The following is a 24,492-nucleotide window of genomic DNA, read 5'->3' on the forward strand; positions in this document are numbered from 1 at the left end:
GTCTGCAAGAGTCATTTTGCGCAATCTGAAAATTGAAGTTGTTCCGGCTAATAAATTATAAAACTTATAATTGTTTTCTGTTGTTCTTGTTTATCTCATTGACAGATTTCGTCGTAGAAGTACCATCCAAAATATAAGATGACTGATACCGGTACTACATTTTGTTCTGGATTTTTCAAAATCATTATACAAGATGGAGAACGATAGATAGTTAGGCGCACAGACTGGAAGACATGTATGGATTTCCCAATTTTTCTTTTTTTGTCAGATAATACTTCATATTGCCCCCTTACAGTTAAAAAAAATCAGTCTTTCTGAAAAACCAATACTCAAAAAAAAAAAAGTTCACTTTTGAAGAGGTGAAGTTGTTGTCAACTGTACCATGCAAAGCATTCATTTGACAACTTGAAAGCACTTTAATGACTCTCTACGGTTTTGCCCACAAAACTAGAGTCATTAAATGCTTTTATTATTTCCGGTTTACTATATTTCCCATTTTACCGTGTTAAATTACGTTAAAACTGCTCATTAAGCAAACCACACTCACAATAATTATATTTGAATGCCCGCGCTAAAGCGCGGGCACCTACGAAACGAGGGGCACCCACGCAGCCGACCGACTATATAAGGCAGCGGCGCGCGCCCTCTCGAGTTCAGTCCAGTTGTTCAGTAGCGCGGTCGTACAGTCACAGGCTGTCGTCACGTCCCCTCCCCATTCACGGTGTCCCGTATTGGTTCTGATCCAATCTGTGCCCGATCTATATTCTATTCACTGACAACACTTCTACTGCCCCTTCTAATAAGGTGGCAAAATCCCCTCTAATAGGGGTAGAAGGTAAGCCTAAATTATGGCCTAAAAAGTGTGTAAAACCGCTATAATCTTCTCCCTCATGAAGGGTTTTTCGTATGATTTTTCCCCTTAAAACATCGGGTTTTAATCAATTTTCTCCCGCTAATAACGCGACATTCCAACCCGGAACAACTCTTCGGCCAAATCATTATGGACCGCTCTTTATACATTGTTCCACTATTTCCTTAATAAATTGGGATTCGTTTACACTTGTGTACTGTTATCTGCTTGCACCGCTTATCCCCACTTTACCGCTCACAAAACAGACATTCTCTCATAATTCCCCGGAAATGGGTGGGTCCTCCGACGCCCGCTAGACCCCATTGTCCACATGGTGCATACGAACCGGTTCATTTACCTCTAAAAAGGTAGATGATTGGGTTGATTGTCCCAAAAATTCGATTTTTATCGATTTTTTGTGATGACATGATACTAGAACCCAGTCGGATGAGTCAGTGTCTGTTTTTAGGTACTTTGGTGGATTTCTGGTAATCAGAAACACTGTGCGAGTCACTGAACCCCCCAATCTAAAAATTTCGAAGGAATTCTCTTCACAAAACTTGGTGTTGGCGTTGTCCTTCGACGCTGGCATCGGGCGACGTGAATTTCTAGCCAAAAAGGCAAATTTTATGGTACTCGTGGACTTTCGAATGAAAAAATCACTTGTGCAACAATACTTGCTGAAAAATTGCTTGTATTCATCAATAAAGTACTCGGAACTCCTCCTGGAAACACCGCTTGTGCTGAAAAACTGGTAAAACCCCTCTCGAATGAGAGAACTATCAGTAATCTGTAAAATTCCACGTCTGGATGTCCGAATTCATGCCTAAAAATGGTAATTCTGTGACCGATGACGCAAAATACACATAATTTCAGTTGTATTCGGATTTTTACCCCGTAATTTCTGCGGAACGTGCTCAATTTCCACGAAAAATTATCTATTTTCGAATTTATAATGAGCAATAACGTTCAAACTCCCGCGGATTACGGTACGCGACTGCAGGGTGTCATTGCGGACCTCGTGGTGTTTGCGGAGAATAACAGGCAAAATGATGCAATCGCGTCGGCCTAAATTTTTTTTCCGTTTCCCGCGCTTGTTTCTAGCAAAAATACGTCACTTTTCGTTGCCTTCTCTGAAAATTTTATTGTTCCATAGTAGAATAATCACATTTAATTTTCAGAAATGCCGAATCACTGTCGGATCAATCACTCATCCATCGAAATGCTCGCAAACGGCCATGAGCCGAAGGACATTCGATCGAAGACCGCTCATGGTATCATGGAAAAATTCCGTGCGACCGCTACACCTCCATACGAGGAAATTAACTGAGTGAGTCTTTAATTTTTGTAAAAATTACAAAAAGTTGAGTGAAAAACATTGAAATTCCGACAAAAACCTTCTATATTGGCTAAAAATTAAATTTTGAGCCAAAAACCTGGCTAAATCAGTCAAGTATGTGAGAAATTCGTCACGAGGACTGTTAAATAGAGCCAATACGTTATTTTATGAAAAAATTAAACAACCATTTGCACAAAAATTCGTCGAATATCGATCAAAAACAACGTAAAATCGTTATTTTTCGAGAGAAATCTTCTGAAATTTCTGAAAAACTAAGCGAAACCCGCTGATATGTCATCATTTTATCCTCCGGAATCTAGAATTAGGTCGCTCATGAGTTTTCTGATTTATTTTCAGTCAACTCTGGTCGATTTTTGACTATTTTCCCACGAATTTCGAAAATTTTCGAAAAATTTCGAAAATATGACGACAGCGAAAGGTCAAAGCTTATAGGGAAGCAGCAAGCTGTTTTTGAGCTGAAAACTCCTAAAAATTCAAGAGTTTCAAGCAAAATCCCAATAAAATCCAAGCAACTTTAATAAAATTTATTAAAAACCGCTTGAATATTCAGAAATTCCCAATAATTCGTGAGAAAAACTTAATTCCTTTACGAAATATTCTAGAAAAACAAAGTTTCTCTCATCTGCAACGAGAATGAAATAGAACAATTCTTATTTCCAGCTCGTACAACGTCCGCTCCATACTGCGATTCAGTCTGAGGACTTCAAGGGCACAAGCCCATTGGAACCGAAGACCGCTCAATCGATCAGAGCTACGGACGCCAACAGAAGTTGTTGACAGAAGAGGACCGCTCGTGCCCCAATCGACAAGATTGGCGAACGACATCACTCACTCATAACATGCCTCAACAACACTCACCTATAATTTTTGTGCAAAAAACAATTAATTGGTTAAAGAAAAATTCCATAAAGGAAATATTCATTGTTGATTCAGTTTTTTTGGTATCTATCGCCAATCACCCTATCTCTCTCAACGCTTACATAAGCGTGGTGACTAATTCGTAAACATTACAGAATTGTTAACTTGAGAATGGGTCGACGTTCGAATACGATGTCCGCTGAGAAGTCAGATGACAACTCGGCCTCTACATCGGTGAAGATACTGAAACGAGCTCCAAACGGAGAACACTCACAAGAGACTCTTCCGGCTGTTGAAGGCGATGACTCCAATAAGGAAAACAACATCGTCATTTCTCCGAAACGCCAGAAGACCGCTCTCGTCCCAGAAGTCCAACAGGAGGAAGTCGTCATGATTTTATCGGACGAACCTGAACAAACTTCGATGGATCATGATCACTGGTGGCAGGATTACTGCTCAGAGGTTATGAATCTCAGAAAGGGTATGAATCAACAACAAACCAAACACAGGCTCTAAATAAGGCTCTCTTATTTCAGACGTCGCTGAGTCAAATGAGAAACTCCAGTCACTCATCGAAATGAAACAAACCGACGGAATTCCTGACTTCATTACCGAAGTTGCGGATCTGGCTGGGAAAGTCGATGAAGGAATGACCGCTCTCTCTGACCACAAAGCGATCGTGGAGACCGCCATGAATCTCAACTCCACTCTGCTCGCCAAATACGACCAATTGGCCCAGAATTTTTCAACTCTGGCCAAGGCACAGCAGAAATGGGTGGAAGAACAAGATCAGGCGAAGAAATTCAACAGTATCATCGAGTTGATTTCACCGCTCCACGAGAAAATCAATACCATCGGAACCTTTGTCTCCGGCGTCGTCGCCGCCAGTCAAAGACCGCTCACGGATGGGAAAGAGAGAGATCCCTCGCGAATTCCGCTCAAAAAAGTGAGTTAAAAACAAAACAATAAGCTTCAATAAGAGTGCATTACTTACAGAAGTACTGTGTATTCTGCGACAAGCTCACTCACACATCTGAAGAGTGCAAAACTGTCACCGGATACGATGATCGCCGTGCAATGGCAAAACAGAAAAATATCTGTGTCAAGTGCATCGGACAGTACAAAGAGGAAGGTCAAGGACACGTCAACTGCCCACAGCAGAACATCGTCTGTCCACGTTGCTCGGCGAAAGTCGAAAACAAAGCAATGTCCGCTCATAGCGAAACCTTCTGCTTCCTTAAAAAGGAGCAGAATACCGCTAAGGACAGACCAAATGCTCCTCCACGTAATGGACTCTACCAGGTAAAACATACAAAAGATAGCTTTCATGAGAACGAAATGTTCCAGAAGAGATCGTGGGATCCCAAACAATATTCATCCACCTCGGACAAACGTCACTAGGATGGATCGTTGGTTATGGCGACCGCTCCCCAGTTTCCTCTACTGTCTTTACATTGTTAAACCTTATTATCGTTGTTTTTATTGTTAAAGTTGTGGCTGAAAAGCCCGGTAAACTCCGTTCATAACTAGTTTTCAGTGTTTTCGTTCTCCACATCTCCGAGTCAAAACTCTGTTCATATCTACAGTTCAGAAAGTCTTCGCAGATAGTCGAAGTTGGACAAACAAGTACCTGAGCGGTTAATACATCACATACTTCGGCAATAGCCAGCTAAAAAACTTATGCATTCATATGGTATAGGTAGACCCTCTTTCGAGGACACTACTTATGCAACAATACTAGTAGAACTTCAAAGAAAGCACTACCTGTATTCCAACTTTACAAATATCAAGTAGAACCTCAGTCGAGGACACTGCTGATATAAACCAAACAAAAACCTATACTAGTAGGCGTCATGTACGACCGCTAGTTACTTAAGCACAATTTATACAAAGTGCACGCTAAAGAATATCGGTAAATACAGCACTAAAACTTCTGATGGGCAAGAATCCAGATACGTCCGCTACATATACGCGAAGCACGTCCGAGATCACTCCACAGAAGATTTCTGTAGGCAAATTAAGCGCCACAACTGGCTATATGAACTCATTGGTGAAAACATCACTAATTTCTGATGGACAAGAAATCCAGATACGTTCGCTACATAGACGCGAAGCACGTCCGAGATTACTCCACAGAAGTTTCTGTTGACAAATGACGCTTCACAGCTAACTAAAGGAAACTTGACTAGGCAAATTCTAGCCAAAGTCCGCTTATCTAGCATCATACACATGACGCGTCGTCCACTCAACTGAATATGCAAAGCTCAGTCAGCTTGTCTAGACATACTCTAGTCAAAGTCTGCCCGCTAAGCTTCACTTCGCGACAAATCGTCAGCACATCTACATTTGCTTCTAGATCCATCTGGATTCGGAGTATTGTACCCGGAACTAACGGGAAGAATCTTTCAACACGGTGAATTGTGGCAACCATAATTGTTGATGACAATTATAGGCTCGAATGAGGCGCCACCTCACTAGACCCGAACGGAAGACTGCTTATTCCCTATACCACGAGTTTATGACGGACAGTTAAAATGACTCTAAAGTGGCAGCTAGAGATAAAGCACCGCTGAAAGTTAACTCGTGCTAGAAAGGCCTTCTAGTACATAGTGGACCCTAAGCAGTCAGAAGTCGGAATCGATACTTCAACGTCATTTTTCCAGTTGGCTACTTGAATCTTGACATACAACAAAAAGCTATTGATCTGTACATAGAGACAATCATGAGCGTCAATATCGGTTCACAGTGTAATATCGATTTTTCTCTAAGTGAAATGAATTATATTCCTTAGAAATATTTCGTCACGTGGAAAGTTTCATTGCCATCAACTACAAACGTGAAATCCACGACTAGAGAGGTCTCATATAAGAGAAATCAACCTCAAAAAGGGCAATAAGGCAACAAAACCACGTGAAGTCGAAAGACGACTAAAAATGTAGATGAACTGTGATAAATCACGGAGTCACATCATTCCGCCAGCATTACAGGCAAACACCAGCCAGCATTACAGGCAAAAATTCCGCCAGCATTACAGGCAAAAATTCCGCCAGCATTACAGGCACACATTCCGCCAGCATTACAGGCATCCACATTCAAAAACTAGAGACTCGCGAGCTCATAGTTATGCATAAGTCTAAAAGCCGGTTCAAAAGAAACCGTAATGTGATTTGCTAACAAGCTCAACGTACTCGAAACCTAACGACGACGTTCTGCGAAGGATTGCTAGCCTCCTTCAAAGAAAAACAAACGTTAATTTACAGCAGTTAGCTGTTCCTGTCGTTCCCAACGCCAAAGTATGTTGCCTAACCAGCAAAATCGCTCTCGTTCCATGTCTCCAGAAGACCATACGTCAAGAAACTCCTCTCGTGGAGACCTCTTGACTCGCATGAGACACAACTCTCCACCTCTGCAAGCAACCTCGTTGCTTCAGAGAATCGTGGGTCCGCTCAAGACCTCGATCACGAAGAAATGCAAGACCGCTGGCGAACTTATTGAAAGTTCAGATCATGCGATTGCACTCTTTGAAGATCCGCACGCGGAACATATCACAACTCACCAACAAGAACTGGTGGATGCAGAGGAGATCTTACAAGACCTTCACAAGACCTCAACTGCCCTCCAGAACTTGGGTGAATACATCATAACAAAATTCTCGGATCCGGAGATGCAAGCATCCCCGGAGAAAGAGGAATACATGTCGGATGTCAAGAACCATCTTGCCCAGGCACATATGGATGAAATCATCTTATTGATTAACCACAACGCCAACAAGTTGAAAATTATCTTGGCAACCAACACTCCATCAATCGAAAACATCTCACTGAATCCTGAAAATTCGACAATGTCGGATGACTGTGATCACGGAGACAAACATCAGTCTCCCAATGAGAACTCAGCTCATAGCGAAGATGCCGTACCGACTGATCATCGGGAAAGCAACTCTTCTCAGAGCTCGACTTATCACGAAACGTCATCTGACCTTCCAAACCAACTGCCAGAGCCCACCTCGATCAACGAGTCGATGCTCAAGCAAGCAGAAACTGGAAACCGTCGACTTCAGGAGGAAGTCCAACGATTGAAACTCAACAACGAAAAGAAACTCCTAGCCCAAATGGCCACGGAGAAACAACGGTTGGAGTTGGAAAAAGAAAGACTCCTCCGTCAGGAGACCCAAATGGATCTTGCCACAGCCCGCTCCGAAAATCACAGTAAAATACTGACGAACATAGAGCATACCGCTAGGCACAGTGATCCTACTGCTATATCGGTCCAAACGGATTCGAACCAAAACATCGCCAAAGATGCGATTGTTCAGTCTTCTGCGACACCAATAGCACCAACTCCAACGAGCCAACCAAACCCATCCTACATTAAGGATAATAATACAACGCAGGCAAATCCAACTAGCCAAGAGATGCTGCTCATCAATGTCATGAACAAACTCAGCAGTATTGAAATCACCCAAAATAAGACCAACACTGCTATCTTCGCAGAAATGGCAAAAGGTCAGGCGAAACTGGAAACCCTGGTTGATAAAAGACTAGAGCAAAGACTTCGAGATCTAATCAAGGCCGAAGATGCCTCAGTAACTCATGATGGAGACGCTGAAGATGAAGAGCATTTCATTGAAGAGTACGAGAAACAAGGATGTACGGCAGATGAGCCAAGCGGAACGTCTAGATCCAATACGGACAAAAGACACCGCAATTGCTCCAGATCCCGCTCTCCGTCTCACTCTCACTCTCGTCATAGAAGCCGCTCCAGTCATCATACAGACATCAGTCTTGATACTCTAATACAACATATCAAAGCCTTTGACGGCACCGGCAAACTCGACATTTTCGAGAAAACCTTTGCCAACTCAGTCATGAAACACCCGAGGTTGAATGACGACGTGAGATATGCTATTCTCACCACATTAGTGAAAGGAGAAGCTACTCCCTGCATAGATCAGTCCACTGACTCAAAGTCAGCCATCGAGACCACTCTGAAAAATCTCAGAGAAGTCTATGGGAAATGCAATGACAAATACAATCTCCTGACTAAACTCAAACAGTTGCCATTCCATCAATCTAATACTAGACAGATGAGATTGGACGTAGTAACCCATTCAGTGGTACTCAGACAACTTAGAGAAAAGAACATGTCAGAAGACGATGAGTCCGCGATTCATATCATCGTGGGAAAACTCCAACCAGCTATACGTGCAAAGTTGGCAAGCTTTTTGAGCAAGATGGGACCAAGAGTCACCCAAACTCAAGTGCTCCAACGCATTGGTCAGTGTATTGACAATATTGAAATGGAAAACACCATCATGAGTCAAGTTACACCAATAGCTGAAAACGAAGTTCCCACCAGTTTCGCGTCCATCCACTATGCCAGAGCTTCCTCTTATCCCCAAAACACCAACGGTCAACCAATTGAACGTTCTGATGAGCGACCGCAATCGGACAGACCGCTAGCCTATAATCCCAACGCCTACAGAAATTCATTCTATGATACTGCTACAAAGGCCCAACTGGACGGAATTTACGCTCCAGGGGAAAAAGGCGTGAACTTGTATTTGCTCGCTCGATCCTTCCCATTTGAAAATGAGGAAGCCAATAAATGCGGAACATGCGATGGTATGCATAATCCGATCAGATGCAAATTGTCAAGCACCGCCTTCAGACAGGCAGCGGCAAAGCGAGGTCTATGTCCAATCTGCAACTTCAAGCACGATATTACCACGTGCAAAACGCGCAGATGCTGCGGCTACTGCGGTGGACTACATCACATGGGCGGATGCCCAAAGAAAGAGTATTACAGAGATACCAAAAACTATCCAAGAGAAGCTGAACCAATCGTCCAGTTTTTTCTGGCTGCTGGAACTGACAGCCCACAATAGAGGCATTCCGGCAGACACGGGGTCAAAAGTACCGAATCCCGTGTCACAAGCTGACTTGCCAACAGCGCTTTGTAATACATCTTATTCTAAAGTGTCCGCTATCTCACCGCTCCAAACCGCTCCAGTTGTTGACCAACTAACTATCAATTGTCCTCAGACAGTCATTACAAACACGTTCGAAGAATACGAAATATACCGCTCTGTACAATTTGTGTCTCGTACAAGTCCACCCCATCATATTACTACAGCAGTAGCTGAGAATATATATCACCACTTGACATTCATATGCTTTGAGACTCTTGACAACCAAAATATATTAGCACTGGTTGATTCAGAAGGCTCACTATCACAAGTTCTTGGGTCAAAAACACAGCAATTGAGACTTATAGTAAAAAAAAAAAAAAGACACAATTGTCAATTCAAGGTCTCGATTCCCGAACCAACAACGACTCACATATCGTTCTTATCAGTGATTCAAGAGTTTCACTAAAGTTCACGATTGCTGGAAACTTCCTCGCTCAGAAAAAATTAGTGAGAATTGTCACTATAATTCTTAGCACAGTCAGCAAAACTTTGAATAGAAAACAATGGGAAAAACCTTTGATGAAACAGTTTACCGCTTCTAAAGATCCTGTACATCAGGCAAAAGTCGCATGGTATCTCATCATCGGAAAACATTATCCGGACACCGAGTTTATCGGCCCGAAACTCCCATTCTCATGGAGCTTCTACAAGAACTCCAGTGATCTGTATCGTGTGGACAACCCAGTTCTTTCACAGGAAGCACATGGGACAATCCTGTTCCACGACGATCACCATTCAGCTTTTATGATCGTCCCTGAGACACACGAAATCAACGGAAACTTGCCTGAGAACTATACTCGAGCAGTACTCCGGACCACATATTGGACAGCGCAAGATGAAGCGTTAGCAAAAAGTGTAACCAAGAAATGTGTAGCATGCAATATTGCAAATAGCTATCCGTTCGCTTACCCTATTACCGCTACTTTGCCAAAGTGCAAAACAACGCCATCTAAACAGTTTTCCGAAGTCGATCTCGACTATTATGGTCCCGTTGTGTATCAAAACTATGTCGACAAAAGCTTCGAGACAGCAGATGTACTCATTTACACTTGCTCAGCTTCGCGTGGAGCGCTCCTAAGGCTTGTACCAGACGCTATTTCATCTGAAACTTACTCAGATAATGTCGGTACGTTGAAGCTGGACGCTGCTATAATAAACAAGTGTACAGAGTACTTTGAGTTCAGCCAAACGTTGATATGGGTCTCAGCATCAGAATCTATCACGTGTAGATACACCACTCACTTAGCCCCATGGCAGGAAAGTATCTATGAACGAATAGTTCAGATTGTCAAAAGACAAGTGCTGAATAGACATATATGGCCATTAGGAGTCACCATTAAAGTGAACAAATCCGAACGAGACGGAGAAATCCGCTCGGCCATTGTCAAGTGTCAGGGAAAATTAATCGAAAGACCAGTATGCCACCTTATTCCGCTTGAATTAAAATCTCTGAACCACCAATGTCAAGAGGATAAGAGAGAGGGTACAGAGTCTTACGATGTCGAGGTTCCAGCGGAACAAGAGCCTGCTTCTGCAGAAAACACTCTATCAAAGACCGCTCTCCCAACCACCTTGATTACACTTGACAAGAAATACGCACCAAAGCTATTTCGAAAAAATGTCTTACCCAATATTGCTGAAACATCTGCACATCCAGCAGATAAAGGAACTGCTGAAGATGAGTCAGAAGATTACAAGCAGATTGTAATAACACCTGGGGAATCCACCGATCTAGAGAGCATGACTCTCCTGGAGGATTCTTATAGTACTGAGGGTGGAGTCTACCAAGACCCACAGAACACTCTGCCTAACATAGTCAGAGATTATGATGCTGAAAATTCGCCGGCGGGCCGCTCCCAGGATTATAACCCTAGACGGACCAAAGCAACTCACATCAATTATGTTCACACAGCCGACATCAAAATCCTGTCGCGCCCCTCCCCCCCGGAGTGTTGTCAACTGTACCATGCAAAGCATTCATTTGACAACTTGAAAGCACTTTAATGACTCTCTACGGTTTTGCCCACAAAACTAGAGTCATTAAATGCTTTTATTATTTCCGGTTTACTATATTTCCCATTTTACCGTGTTAAATTACGTTAAAACTGCTCATTAAGCAAACCACACTCACAATAATTATATTTGAATGCCCGCGCTAAAGCGCGGGCACCTACGAAACGAGGGGCACCCACGCAGCCGACCGACTATATAAGGCAGCGGCGCGCGCCCTCTCGAGTTCAGTCCAGTTGTTCAGTAGCGCGGTCGTACAGTCACAGGCTGTCGTCACGTCCCCTCCCCATTCACGGTGTCCCGTATTGGTTCTGATCCAATCTGTGCCCGATCTATATTCTATTCACTGACAACACTTCTACTGCCCCTTCTAATAAGGTGGCAAAATCCCCTCTAATAGGGGTAGAAGGTAAGCCTAAATTATGGCCTAAAAAGTGTGTAAAACCGCTATAATCTTCTCCCTCATGAAGGGTTTTTCGTATGATTTTTCCCCTTAAAACATCGGGTTTTAATCAATTTTCTCCCGCTAATAACGCGACATTCCAACCCGGAACAACTCTTCGGCCAAATCATTATGGACCGCTCTTTATACATTGTTCCACTATTTCCTTAATAAATTGGGATTCGTTTACACTTGTGTACTGTTATCTGCTTGCACCGCTTATCCCCACTTTACCGCTCACAAAACAGACATTCTCTCATAATTCCCCGGAAATGGGTGGGTCCTCCGACGCCCGCTAGACCCCATTGTCCACAGAAGTTGAAGACGCTGCTCGCAGAAAAAGACACTATTAATAAATGGAGCAAACAAAAACTGTCGAAACAACAGGATCAGATCAATAGGTTCTCTTCTAATTTAGCCGATTTGTCTCAATCTGTCTCGTTTTCATTCATTTTCATCATAATTCGCTCTAAATCCTCCTTAAATAGGGTAAAATCGATTTCAAACTACGCCCCGCCCCTTTCTACCGTATTTCGAGAGTCCTGTTTTGAACATTTCTCGGTTTCGAATATTGAAATTCTGGCGTGAGGGCTGATGTTCTATCCGTTTTTCAAATTTTTTCGTCAACTTCTTGGTTTCACACTCTTCTAAATTACTCAATCTGTCTCATTTTCATTCATTTTCATCATAATTCGCTCTAAATCCTCCCTAAATAGGGTAAAATCGATTTCGAACTACGCCCCGCCCCTTTCTACCACAGGACACCGCATGATTGTAAAACAACACAAAGAGAGAGGTCGATTGGAGCTCCGCCTTTTCTTACCAAGCGACAGGAGGAGGGAAATAGTAGAGTCATTTCTTCCTATTAAGAGACCGTGAATCTATCCCTCTTTCTTCATTTATTCTGTCGACTCACTCGTTTCAAAATTGATCCATTTCTCCAATTGGAGTCATCGAAAATGAACTCAAAGCCGTTATCATATTTATGTCAAAGAAGTGTTCTGGAACAATTTGATGAAAATTTCAGGTGCGTTCTTGCATAGGTATTCGAAAACAATATTTTTGAGAAGCTAGTGAGAGTAAAATACTCATGTGGCCTGTATTTGAAGGATTAAAATATTTTGTCTTGTAGGCGAGACTAAAATTAAAATAGGAATTAAAATTCAAACACCTGATGTCTTTTTTTATTCGACATTAACTGTTTTCATGCAAATTGATGACATCTAGTTTTGAGCTTCCTGTTCCAGTCTGAACATATTTTCTTTCCGCCTTAATTCAATGAAATTATTCTCAGAATCAAGCTCGCTCAACGAGTTCCATCGCTTCAATCCGTTGATCAACTCACTCCTCTATCTCTCGAATACCTCCGTTTAGATGACAACATAACTGTAGTCAACGACACCAAGTATACTCTAAAAGTGTTTCGAAAGTATCCAGCCAATTCTCCAATCCCCAGACACCACGTGATAGAAAATAGAGATGGAGGTTCCAATTATGGTATTGATGGACTTGGTTTTCGAGATTTGGAAAAACAGAACAATCCAGGAGATATAATTTTGGAAGGAGGTCGGACTGATGATCTACAACATCAAAATAGTGCGGATGGAAAGAAAGAATTAGAGAGATTATTAGCGTATCATGAAGGAATTCTAGCATCAATTAAATTTACTGTGTCAAGTAGACCGAAGGTTATAGAGCCATCTATTCCTCTAGAACCGATGGGAGACGGCAATGACTATGAGGACGACGATGATGACGATGACGACGAGGATGAGGAGTTGTCAGAAACAGAACTAGATAATAATGATCTGCTTTATCTTGATGATTGGGTACGGGAGCCGACTTATTGGCAAGAAATTAATCGAATCGAGGTAGGTCAAAACATTAATTTCCTTTTGATTACTTGTCATTTCAGGCCGCTCTTCTTCCATTTCATTATAATGGAAGACTCCCATTCGAACCGTTCATTCAGTTTATCATTGAATCTGATTCTGCTAAATCCATGGAATGTTACAAATACACAAAACTTGATAATGCAATTAGTCTCCTGAGAAAGAAAATGTTTGGAGGACGGAAAATGATAACCGTAAGATGTCTGGAAATCGGGATGAATTCTGAAATCTTGAGAGTTCCGCCTAATCTGAAATTCAAAGTAAACGAGTTGAGAATAATGGGATCTCTCGGTGTAACACTTGAAGAATTGGAACCAATTATTGATCCATCTAGTTATCCACTGGAAATTCTGGAAGCAGGAATTGATGAGCATCAGAGCAAAGTGACTGAAACTGTGGCTAAAAAGTTTGTAATCAACAATAGCAGATTTATATCTCCGGATGTCGTTCGGAATTTGAACCATCCGAATGTTCATTTCAAGCTGGATCGATTGAAAGGGTTACAGTTTCCGGGATTGATTTTGAGCTGGATTGCGATGAATAAGTCTGTTGGAACACGGGTTTCATTCAATATTTGTCTAGAAGAAAAAGCCGCAAAAATCGTAGAAATCATTGGGAAGAGAGCTAGAAACGCGATGATGGCGAACGATAAGAGGTGAGTTGCTTTTAGGAAGTAGCTATTTTTATTCAAAAATTCAGAATAACTGGAATAACGAGTATAAAACTCTGCACATTTTGATAGTTAACACTTTTTAGGGTTTAAAGGTTCAAAAACTAATCGACTCTATTTCAGCTGTGTCACGATTCCCATGACCGACTCTTCCGAAACGAAAGTTTACTACGAGGACTTGGAAATTGGTCGCATTCTGATAATTGAAGTGGTTCCAGCTAATAATTAATCAAACTTTCAAGCGTTTTGTTTTCGTATTCGCATTTTATCTTTGTTCTGAATCTAATCTGTCAATGATTACATATACTTATGATACTTTCATTTATTGCATCCTGACCATTTGTTGCAACTTTTCCTTCTGTAAATCTGCTCTGCTGGCAATTTTTCTTCACATTTTTTTCTTTTCAAAAATAAAGTTGCGTCATTTCAACTATCAGTTTATTTCATTATCATTTCCATAACAGTATAGTCAATAGTAGTTGTAGTTGCATTTGTATGGTAATGATACATTTCATCAAGTCCTGATAGTCGGGCATCTGAAGAAAATACGTTGAAAGTTGGATACTCTGTAAAAAATAACCATCTTTGATAGCTTCCAGAGCAATATCCAACTGCTCCGAACACTTTTCTATTTTTCGCATCTCAAGAAATTTGGATGATTCTTCCATACAAGTAATGAGATGTTCCCGACAATCTCTGTATTCTTGAGGGTATCTCTCGAATGGCAACATTCTTAACTTGCACACCAAATGATTATAGGCACAGCTGAGTAATGGTTCTGTAAATTGGAAGAATCAGATGCACTCCCACTAAAAAACCTGACTTCTGTATCCAGGACAAACTTTGTAAAGATGGTTATATTCCTTGTTTGCAGTTTGATTCAATGCGGGATGATAAGAGATTAGTATGTCAACATCTCTTGTTTTCTCTCCATAAAAGTATCCTCCAAAGAATTCTACCAATTTACAAGCAGCATCAGTGACGATTGTGGTACACCCAAGTGGAAGGTTAGGTTTGGTTAGTGCGGTCTGGATAATAGGAAGATAGTCTTTCAACTAAAAAACTTTTAAGAGAACTCACAGTGAGACATTTACAAAAATGCTCGTCACAATTATCCCTGCCACCAATTAAGTTGTCATAGCATGCATCATGGACAGAACAACATAAATTAACTTCAGCTGAAAAAATATTGAACATCGTATACTGGCACATCTACAAAACTTACGCATTTTCTCATCACAAGTATATGCAAAAAGTTTGTGAGAAGCATAAAACTGGGTATCACTAGCTCCGCAAACCCATGAATCCAAATTTACTGAACTGGAACCACTCCATGGACTGAAACGGTTTGAAATTATGAAATGAGATGATTTTTGAAACTTACAGATCTAGAAAACTATGTTTATGTTGAGGCGAACGATGGATGTTCGGCGAGATGACTGGCAATGGAGCAGCAGAAAACGTGACGATGAGACAAGAGAGAATCGAAAAAAATATGCGCATTTTTCGATTTCAATTTTACTCCAAATAAGATGTAGAAGTGAAATAAAAGAAGTAGTATCAGTAGGATGACTTAGCAGTGTTGGAGAAAAGTTCACGGAATCAAAGCAAATTAGAAAAGCTTTTGTTATTTTCTAACGATTTTGAATTTGTCTATCGTGTACTCTGAAAAAACTGCTTACAGTTTCAGGTTTTTCACAACATTTTAGAAGTTTTGCAAGGGACTAGAGAAAAATTCTCATAAATTTATTTCACGATTACCGGATAAAAGTATATCAAATGAGACGAGGAGATAATACAAAAGTAAAGCGCAAAGCAAAGAAAAAAGAAAAATTAGATTCATTGCATACGTCGAAATGAATTTAATATCGACGAGATGAGTTGAGAGAGAACTCGTTGATACGTACTTTCTGCTCGATACCGTAACGGAAGATGCATTGGCCACGAGTCTCATAGACGGCTGCCTGAAAGAATAGGTTTTTATCGGTATTAGCTGTTTAAGGGAATAATGTTTTTAGAATTTTTAAAATAGAATACTAACCGGTCCATCAAATCGGAATCCTTTGGCAGTGTAATCTGGCATTCCTCGGATGATATCACAAATATTTCCCTCGAGAATTGTTACCAAGCAGTTGTTTTCTTTCAAGTTGGTTACTGAAATTATCTTTTAAAAATCAAAAAATATCTTTTCCTATTTTTCTTCAACTTTTTCTCTATACCCCCTTCCACCTAATTTTCTCCTCATCTTCTTATTCAAAATATCTTTCCGTTTATTAGTGGTGTGTACTAGAGGACGGAGAAGACAGTTGAATAGTCAAGGACTCTTGACAATTCGTTTCCATTCAATCGGCTGAACGAATTCAATGAGAACTTGTTGAATTTGCATGAAAAAGGAAAGAAGACTCACTTGTCACTAAAATTTTGCCGCTCAGTCGGTTCTCGATACGGAATTCGCGGGTTACCTGAAAATTAATTGATTGATTTATTGGTATTCTTGGGAATGGAAAGTTCTTGAGACAGTGAACTCATTTCCAATGAATTCTCATGAGAAAACTTACAACGTCCTCAATGATGACAAGCTCTGCAACAGTTTCAGCACTCGGTGGAACTCTGACACAACTGTCGACTCCCCATGTCAACTCCTCTTCAGAAGTGTTCTCTCCAATATGATTCAACATGACTTCCGTCGTGAATCCAGCATTTGCTTCGACAACTTCACACGGGGTTTTCAGTTTCAAAGAGACTTCTGCTCCACGGCAAACTCCTTTTTCAATGATAACAGTTGAAGAACTGCGGGTGGCTCGTTCCGTCTTGAACGAGTATTCCTGTTCTCTTTGAGTTGTGTTCGTAAAGGTTGTCTTGAAGATCACCTTCTCGTCTTGTTTCTGAAATATTGATAGATTTGTGGGTGAGGAGTAACGATGAATAGAGTTACCGAGTCAACGACGTTGGTCTTGGCTCCAAGAATTGTGTAGGTGGGCTCCGAGCACTCTTGGAACAATTTTGTCCAGTTGATGTTGTACTGAAAATACATAAAATTTGTTTCTGGTATGGAAAATAGTCTTAACTTATTGTTTTAAGTACTTTTCCAGCTAGGATAAGTGCTCTCTTTTTTCTGAAATGCTCCGTTCTCTGTAAAGCATTCCCTATCCAGATCATACTCCTTCCCTAAACATTCTTCTCCCCACCTATCCAACCTTCAGGTGTGTAACTCGTAAATCAAGAAGGCGGTGATGGTGATGTGACTATTGTTGCTATACACACTCATCCCCCTCCCCTACCCAATTCTCTTTGACACCTTCGTGCCGACATCATTTACATTTACACTATCTGAGCACGAGGTTAACACTATGTTAATGATGAGAGGAGGTGAAAGGGATAGGAGATGAAAAACCAACGGCTTGGCTAAGAAAAACCTTTCAAGTTAGAAAAAATCTGGTCTTTCCCCCCTGAACATTCAACTCAATCCTCTCCATGTGCCCAGTGAATCTCATCAATTTATTCAAGAAAGCGGACCTCATTGTATTCAAATAAATGAAACCATATGGCGGCTCCCCTGGGTGATTTTTGTCATTCTTTCCCTCTTCTTCATTCCCTTTTTCTCTTTTTCCGCTTCCCGCATGAGCATCTCCTCTCCCTTCTTTTCAATTCATTACTCTTTGGACAATCTCTTGGATTAAACACACACATGGGACCTCTCTTTGCCCTCTCTCTAACTAGGACCCTCCGTTTAAACCTATCAATTTTCATGCTCAATTTCCGAGTGAAGGTGCCAATTTCCCCGCAATTTCCGTAATTGGATCGACGATCAAAACTAGGAAAAGGGAACGGAGGGTCCCTAATTTAATATAATGCGTGATGCTCAATGTGAAAAATAAAATGCTCACCGACAAATACTTCTTTTTGATTTTTCCTTCGGCTTTCGATTTCGTGACGTCGAACATGGTCTTGGCCCAGTTGGTGACAACCTCTTCCAGGTCAATCAAATCTGATTTTTTGGCATCCTGAAAGAAAACTCCAGTATGTTTTTGAAGTACTCGTTTCAAAATTCTCTAATGTTGAATCAATGTTCAAAGCTGCTACAGAACATAGGTTATTCTATATTTTATTTTGTTAGATAAGTCATCCAATCTACTGATACATTTTTTATGAACATTGCAATCTTAATAATCTGAAACAGTAAAAAAAGACGAATTTCTGCCATAGAAAAACTATGGAAAACTAATTGTGTTCGAAAAAGAACGGTTTCAAAGTAAATTCTGATACTTGAAATTTTAAAAGCCGGCAGCGTGTATGGCCAACATTTTTTCTTTCAACAGTTTTCTTTGTTTTCAAGTTCGGAGAATTGGAACTTCATATTTTCATGGCCTATCAGTTCAAGGTGAACTGGTTTCGGGACGTCACGAATGGAAATAAACTTTAGTCGGAGTGAAATATATTCAACGCTTTCAAACCCCGAAAAATAAGGGAGAACTTAAAAAATTGTCTGAAAACTAATCTTCCAAGAAGCTAGAAAACTATTGTTCCATCGCAAAAGTTGCTAACTTTTTAAATATTTTGAATCTCGTTTTATCTAGATTCTGCTTTCAAACATTTTTCGATACCTCAACAAAGTTGATATTCAGATTTATTTAAAAACTTACATTTCCTTTCACGAAACTTTGTGGTTCATTCGCTCTGTTTGATTTCAGCATTTTTTCCTGTTCTGGACTGAAAGCCGGAGCTTTTTGTGGTGAACAACAACCTGAAGCAAATAGATTTTTGATCTACAAGTGACCAATGACTCATAATTTCAAAACATTCAATAATTTCAAAATATTCAGATGTAAAGTCCGTTTCTGTATCTGCGCCTCTCTCCATTTTTCTCTGAATCAATAATATATGGCGCTGAGCGAGAGAATCTCTGATTCTCCATTTTTCCTCCACTATTTTCAGTACGTAGCACAACAGATGCAAGAGAAGAAGAAGAGTGGTCTCTCTCCCTCATGGCTCCCTCCAACTACCGTAATCCACTTCTCTACATCTCTACGTCTCCTCTACTTTCTATCTCTCTGGATAGATCTTTCGAAACAAAGAAACATTGGGATACACTGAACTAGTAAGAGAAACATCGAAATATTAAAATTAAAGGAAATGTGGGAAAAACGGAAATGAGACGTGTGTGTTGTATGAATGTATTTATCTCACGGAAACCCTGGAGGGTGAATTCAGAATAATTAGACGTAGAAGGAGAAGGACGACGATGGAAAGAAAAGGTGAAGGCTACAATTAGTGAGGCAAAGTAAAGGTAGGTGAAAGTTTCCTCCGAAAAGAAAATATCGGAGAATTTTTATTTTGACTTCTGAAGACCAGCTTTGAATTAGAATATTGGTGAAATCAACTCACTCTCAACGCTCATGGTAAATTAAAATTGTAGAGGAGAGGACTGTGCGGCTCTTATTTATTCTACTGTTTCAGTGGCTCTTTTATACCAAAGACTTGATCATCTTCCTCATTGCTTACTTTATAGAAAAAACATAATGAGGAAATTGTGAATTTTGAGAAAATTGACTTCACCAAGTGGAAAAATGTCAAAAGTTCATACAATTCTTCCACTCCTAACTCACTTCAAAACGTTGTCTTGTTTATAAATGAGATTACTGTACTCTGATACGAGAGACAACAAAAATGAGAGAAAATAGCGAGGAGAAGGGATTTGGCACGGTACAGTTGCATTCGTTTCGCTTTGACTCAAACAATAAAATTTATAAGCAAACGAGAAAGACGCAGACGCAGATTTTTTAGTTTTTGTAATGTTTTATACATTTTTGTTTGAATTTTAGAAAAAAGACAATGATTCACACTTTCTAAGCTTCTCTTTTTGCTGCAAGATTTACGTCATTTCGGACTTTTTCAAGATTTCCAAAAAAAATTTCTGTTTCATAATCATTAGAAACTGTCTGTTCAATAAGCACAGGCGATTCTAGTTTTGATCTTAACTTGATATAAAACCTACCAAACATTTTCGAAGAAAAAAATCGTTGAATTCGACGCAACGAGAGTAGATGACAGCAAACAGGAGGAGTCTCTCTGAATCGAAACTCGCTCGTTTTCTCGTTTCTCTCCACAGACTCCGCCCACTTTGTATGTCTGCCAGCCAATCGTTGGGTGTTGTGTTGGCTGGGGGCTTCTTCTATTCATCTTCTCTCACTTCTACATTTTTATTTTTGAGAGCTCCATAGGTTTCTCGCGATGTAGTGGCTATAGATAGTCGTATAATTATGAAATTATCTGGGGAAATCAGAGCTTGGTTAGAACGTCTTCTCATTATTTGCTCCCACGACTCTCGTATTTTGTTGATATTTTAAAACAGAATGATTTTAGAAAGTTCTACCCCAATTGTTCTCTTCAGTATGAGTCTGTATAAATTTTAGTTTAAGCTTCATTCAGGTTTTCAACAATTTATTTTTTTGAGTTAGAAATTCCTATTTCAAAAAATATCAATAGTTTTTCGAATGTTCTAGCAATTGTGTTTCTTTATTCCTGGTTCAAATATAACTGTTTCATGTGGAGTTTACTAATCGAACTAATCTCAATGTGTATTGGGGTGTTCATAACCACTATCTGAAAAAAGTTCAAAAATTCTTAAACGGTGATATCGAAAAGATAAAGGATAATCTTTAAAGTTTATTTTAATTTTTTGAAGTCCGGAATAGTTTTTGAATGTAGAATGGTCCTGAACCTATGCAATCAATGAGTCACAGATGGTTCAATATGCATACAACTCTTTTCTGATTCAGAAATTTCATAATTTAAAAACAAATTAAATTGCTTTCAATAACATGATCTTTCGGAAACTTATATTCATTGAAAATGTTGATTTCTCTTCCTTTTATCGTTGAATTTTTTTTCTGTTTCATGTTTCTCTGAAATTCCGACTGTATTTTAGTTGCACAATTTTGCAGTTGATCGCTTGATATTCCAGATTCAAGTAAGCCTGTTTAGAGTTCTTGAAAACAAACTTCCCAACATTTCATTTTTTCCCCTCGTCAACCCAAAACCGTGAAGTTTATGAGTCAGAACGGCCGTGGAAATGAGAATGAATGGGTAGAGAAGGAAATACACAATGGGTCGGAACACGGGTTCACAGAAATATAAAATGGTCGGGTGGAGTGAGAAGAGTATTTTTACATGGTGACATAGAATTTAACAGATTTTTTCAGATTGAACAACGAAGAAATGATGTTGAAAAAATTTCACTACTTTGGAGATCTATCTATCAACGCAACTTACAACTTCGCTCACATAAAAATGAGCGTGGCAATTAAAAATAAATTTAAAAAACACGTTGGTTAAAAATAAATGTGACCCGGTGACAGAAGTTCTTGTACCATCTTTTGAAGCCCAACTACTTAAACGATTGAGAAGTAAAAATAAGACACCAAGAAAAGCGAATCGTGAAACTGAAAAATTGATATTCCAACACTCATGTCGTTTTATTTCAACAACACTCATCAATCAAACTAGATGGCACACCTGAATGTTTCATTCATAAATATAATAATAATTGAGCAAAGCAAACAAATTCTCTCTCTATTCTCACACACAACGTCGGCTTCTCTCTGTTCCCTTTTACGCAACCAAATACGGCCAAAAGCATATGTGTCAGAGTGAAATAATACATTCTGTTTCCCCTTTCTACCTGCATTTTATGAATAAATGTGTCCTTTTTCCCCTCAACCTGTCAACCGATCTGTGCTCAATCGTTTATTTGTGTTGGCTCGTAAATCAACTCTCTCCATGAGAAATTGAGCCAATTAGAAGGTTTTCTGTCAAAAGAGAGGGAAAAGGAAAAGCTCTCAGGAGGGGAAAGGTGAGGTTGGAGTGATCAACAAATTAGCGACAATTTTGGATTTAGGAAAAAGAGGGGAGAGAAGGAAAGGATACGTCAATTAGCGGATTATGAGGAATAGTGCATCAAAAGAAGAAGGGGATGAAGAGAGATTTAGGAAGGGATTTTGTGGAAAAATAGAAGGGAAACCAGAGAAAAAGGGATGGGATGAAATTATCCGAGTTGTATTGAAAAGGTTTCATGTGATTCAAACGGGATGGTTTGGGATCGTAAGATAAAGGGGAACTTGTTAGAGTTCTTGAAAAAATAAAAGGTTTTTAGAATTTAGTTTTGTCTTATTCTGGCGGAATGTTTAAAAAAAAGAATGACTGATAGTTTTGAATGAAGAGAATTCATGAGAATATAAGAACAGTATTTATTGTGAAAATGTTAGGAGATTTACTAGCTATCATCATATGAAACAAAAAGCCATCTATCTGTCAGATTTGAAACATGAATTCTTTGTTATGAGAAGTTTCAGGTTTCCACTTTTCCATGAAAAGTTGCATTTTTTATTTCAAAAACTCGTAAAAGTATTTCAAAAATATTCTATGAGACAAGTGAAAAAATTTCACGGTAAAACTCTGAACAGAGAAAAACAAGATGAGATTTCAAAATAATGTCAATTACAAAATTTCAATATTTCAAAAACTGAATTATTTTCTCAACCATTTCCAGCCATTTCTCATCTCTAAAAAAATGCGCGAACTCGTCCAACAGGTGTCCAACCGTCTGTCACTTCTCTCTTCCTTCTCCCTTCTTGTCACCAATTCTTCCCGCACGTGTTCCCAGTCGCCACCTCGTCAATCAGATGTCCTTCTTTTCTCTTCTGTTCTCTCATCTAACCTGATACCCAAAATCTCATTATTCATAGTCTGTTTCCCATTGAATGACGGACAACTTGTGTCCATCCATCCATTCAATATTAAACTGCTTCTTCTTGTGTTCGGGGGGAGAAGGAGACGAAATGTGCTCATCATTTGGATTTGATTCGATTCACTTATTCATCCGCACTCATTGACACGCAATCGTCCGTGTCTTTTTGAATGAACAGGAGGATGGATGAGAGGGGGACTTTTTGAAACAATGCCGACGATTTGCATAACCAAATAGGGAGTTGAGATTTGGATTTCAGGAGAATTATGGCGCCGGGCCAGATGGGGGAAAGAGCATACGGAACGGGGTAACGGGAAACAACATTACTTGTCTAAACAAAGGCCTATCAACGCAAAGTTTAGGAAAAATTACAGACGAAGAACTAGATTTTGTCGGAAATGAGCTATACAGGTATTTTTGATCTTGAGTAAGACCTAGTCGTTCATCATACATACGTAAAGTCACTAGACATTTGTTCAAATGAAATCAGAACATTGTTTCTACCACGAGGCATTCATTTATTCAATATTACCTAACAAATTAATGCTCTCTGAGACCACAACTTCGCAAAATGCGTTGCTTTCAAGCTCTCATCTCTTTCCTATTTCTGAGAAGAAGAAGTCAGAAAACGATAACTTCTTGTTTGTCAACACATTGCTGATTTTGAAACAGTGATCATAGTGGTTGCCGTGTAAAAACATCGCAATTTATTTTTCCCCGCGAAAAAGATGTCCTTCTCATCAGTTCAGTTGTATGTGGTATCCTAACCATCTGCTATGATATTTACTAGCCGTTTTCTCTGTATTGTTTACCCAATATTGTTTTTCTACTCAACAACATCTATTTTCTTCTTTTTTTCTACAGAATGAAACAGTTCCGTCTACTGGATCTCCCTCTCGTGGACTCCCCTGTTCGAATAAAAGTTGGACATCTTTGGACTCCTCCTCCAAGACTGTGATCCTCGTGGACTCCTCCTCAAATTCTCGGCATCTCCTGGGCTCCTCCGATACTGTCTAGTCTGGTCTCTCCGTGGACTCCTCCTCAAGTTCTCGGCTCCTCCGATTTTCTGCTTCTTGAGGACTCCTCCTCTTCAAGTTCTGGGCTGCTGATCCTTCTGGTGGTGCTGATGTTCACTACTGAACATCCGGCGACCGAATGACCATTTTTGATCATCCAGTCACCGAACGCTCATCGCTGAACATCCTGTCTTGTGTACTCCTACACATATATATATGAATCGAAAAGTTATATATATACCCACACCCAGAGATGTGACCGACTTCTCACGGGTTCCGCCAGTAGCCATATTTACTATGGGAAATGGGCGGGGCTTATAGGCATATAGGACTTTAGGACTCCAATATCTCAGTTTTTCAATAGCGAAAAAAAGAAAAAGCCCTGTGGGGTCTATGGTGGACTTATTGAGCCTGTGAATGATGTCGCAGCGGTGTTTTTTTCTGTAAAATTATGCTCAAAATTAGCTTTCGCTTCAGTCGGGATAGCTGTTTATTAATAAATAAAGGGAAACATTTCAAAGAAAACTGGCAAAGTTTGTAGATCAACAAGTGTTGTGGTGTGCCGAGTTGAATCGGTGTTGACGAGAGGATAAGAGAAGAGAGAACCCTTAAAACCATACTTGCAAACCGGGCCGAAACGGGCCGACACGGGCCGGCGCGTGACTCGCTTCAAACTG

General features: G+C 40.1%; 2 protein-coding genes across 2 annotated transcripts; both read right to left on the reverse strand.

Annotated features, from left to right (window-relative positions):
* Positions 1-14,491: 14,491 nt before the first annotated feature.
* GCK72_013597 (uncharacterized protein) lies at positions 14,492-15,556 on the reverse strand (the record flags this gene model as incomplete). Its single annotated transcript, XM_053729902.1, has 6 exons — positions 14,492-14,589; positions 14,634-14,831; positions 14,877-15,081; positions 15,134-15,231; positions 15,279-15,391; positions 15,438-15,556. 6 exons carry the CDS (start codon positions 15,554-15,556, stop codon positions 14,492-14,494), a joined length of 831 nt encoding a protein of 276 aa, XP_053584674.1.
* Positions 15,557-15,915: 359 nt separating this feature from the next.
* GCK72_013598 (uncharacterized protein) lies at positions 15,916-18,747 on the reverse strand (the record flags this gene model as incomplete). The annotated part of the gene is made up of 7 exons (XM_053729903.1): positions 15,916-16,017; positions 16,095-16,207; positions 16,461-16,515; positions 16,612-16,938; positions 16,989-17,075; positions 17,941-18,057; positions 18,697-18,747. The coding sequence occupies 7 exons, from the start codon at positions 18,745-18,747 to the stop codon at positions 15,916-15,918; spliced, it is 852 nt and encodes a 283-aa protein (XP_053584675.1).
* Positions 18,748-24,492: the final 5,745 nt, after the last annotated feature.

This window comes from Caenorhabditis remanei, chromosome IV (assembly GCF_010183535.1).
Source record: "Caenorhabditis remanei strain PX506 chromosome IV, whole genome shotgun sequence".
NCBI classification, from domain to species: domain Eukaryota; kingdom Metazoa; phylum Nematoda; class Chromadorea; order Rhabditida; family Rhabditidae; genus Caenorhabditis; species Caenorhabditis remanei.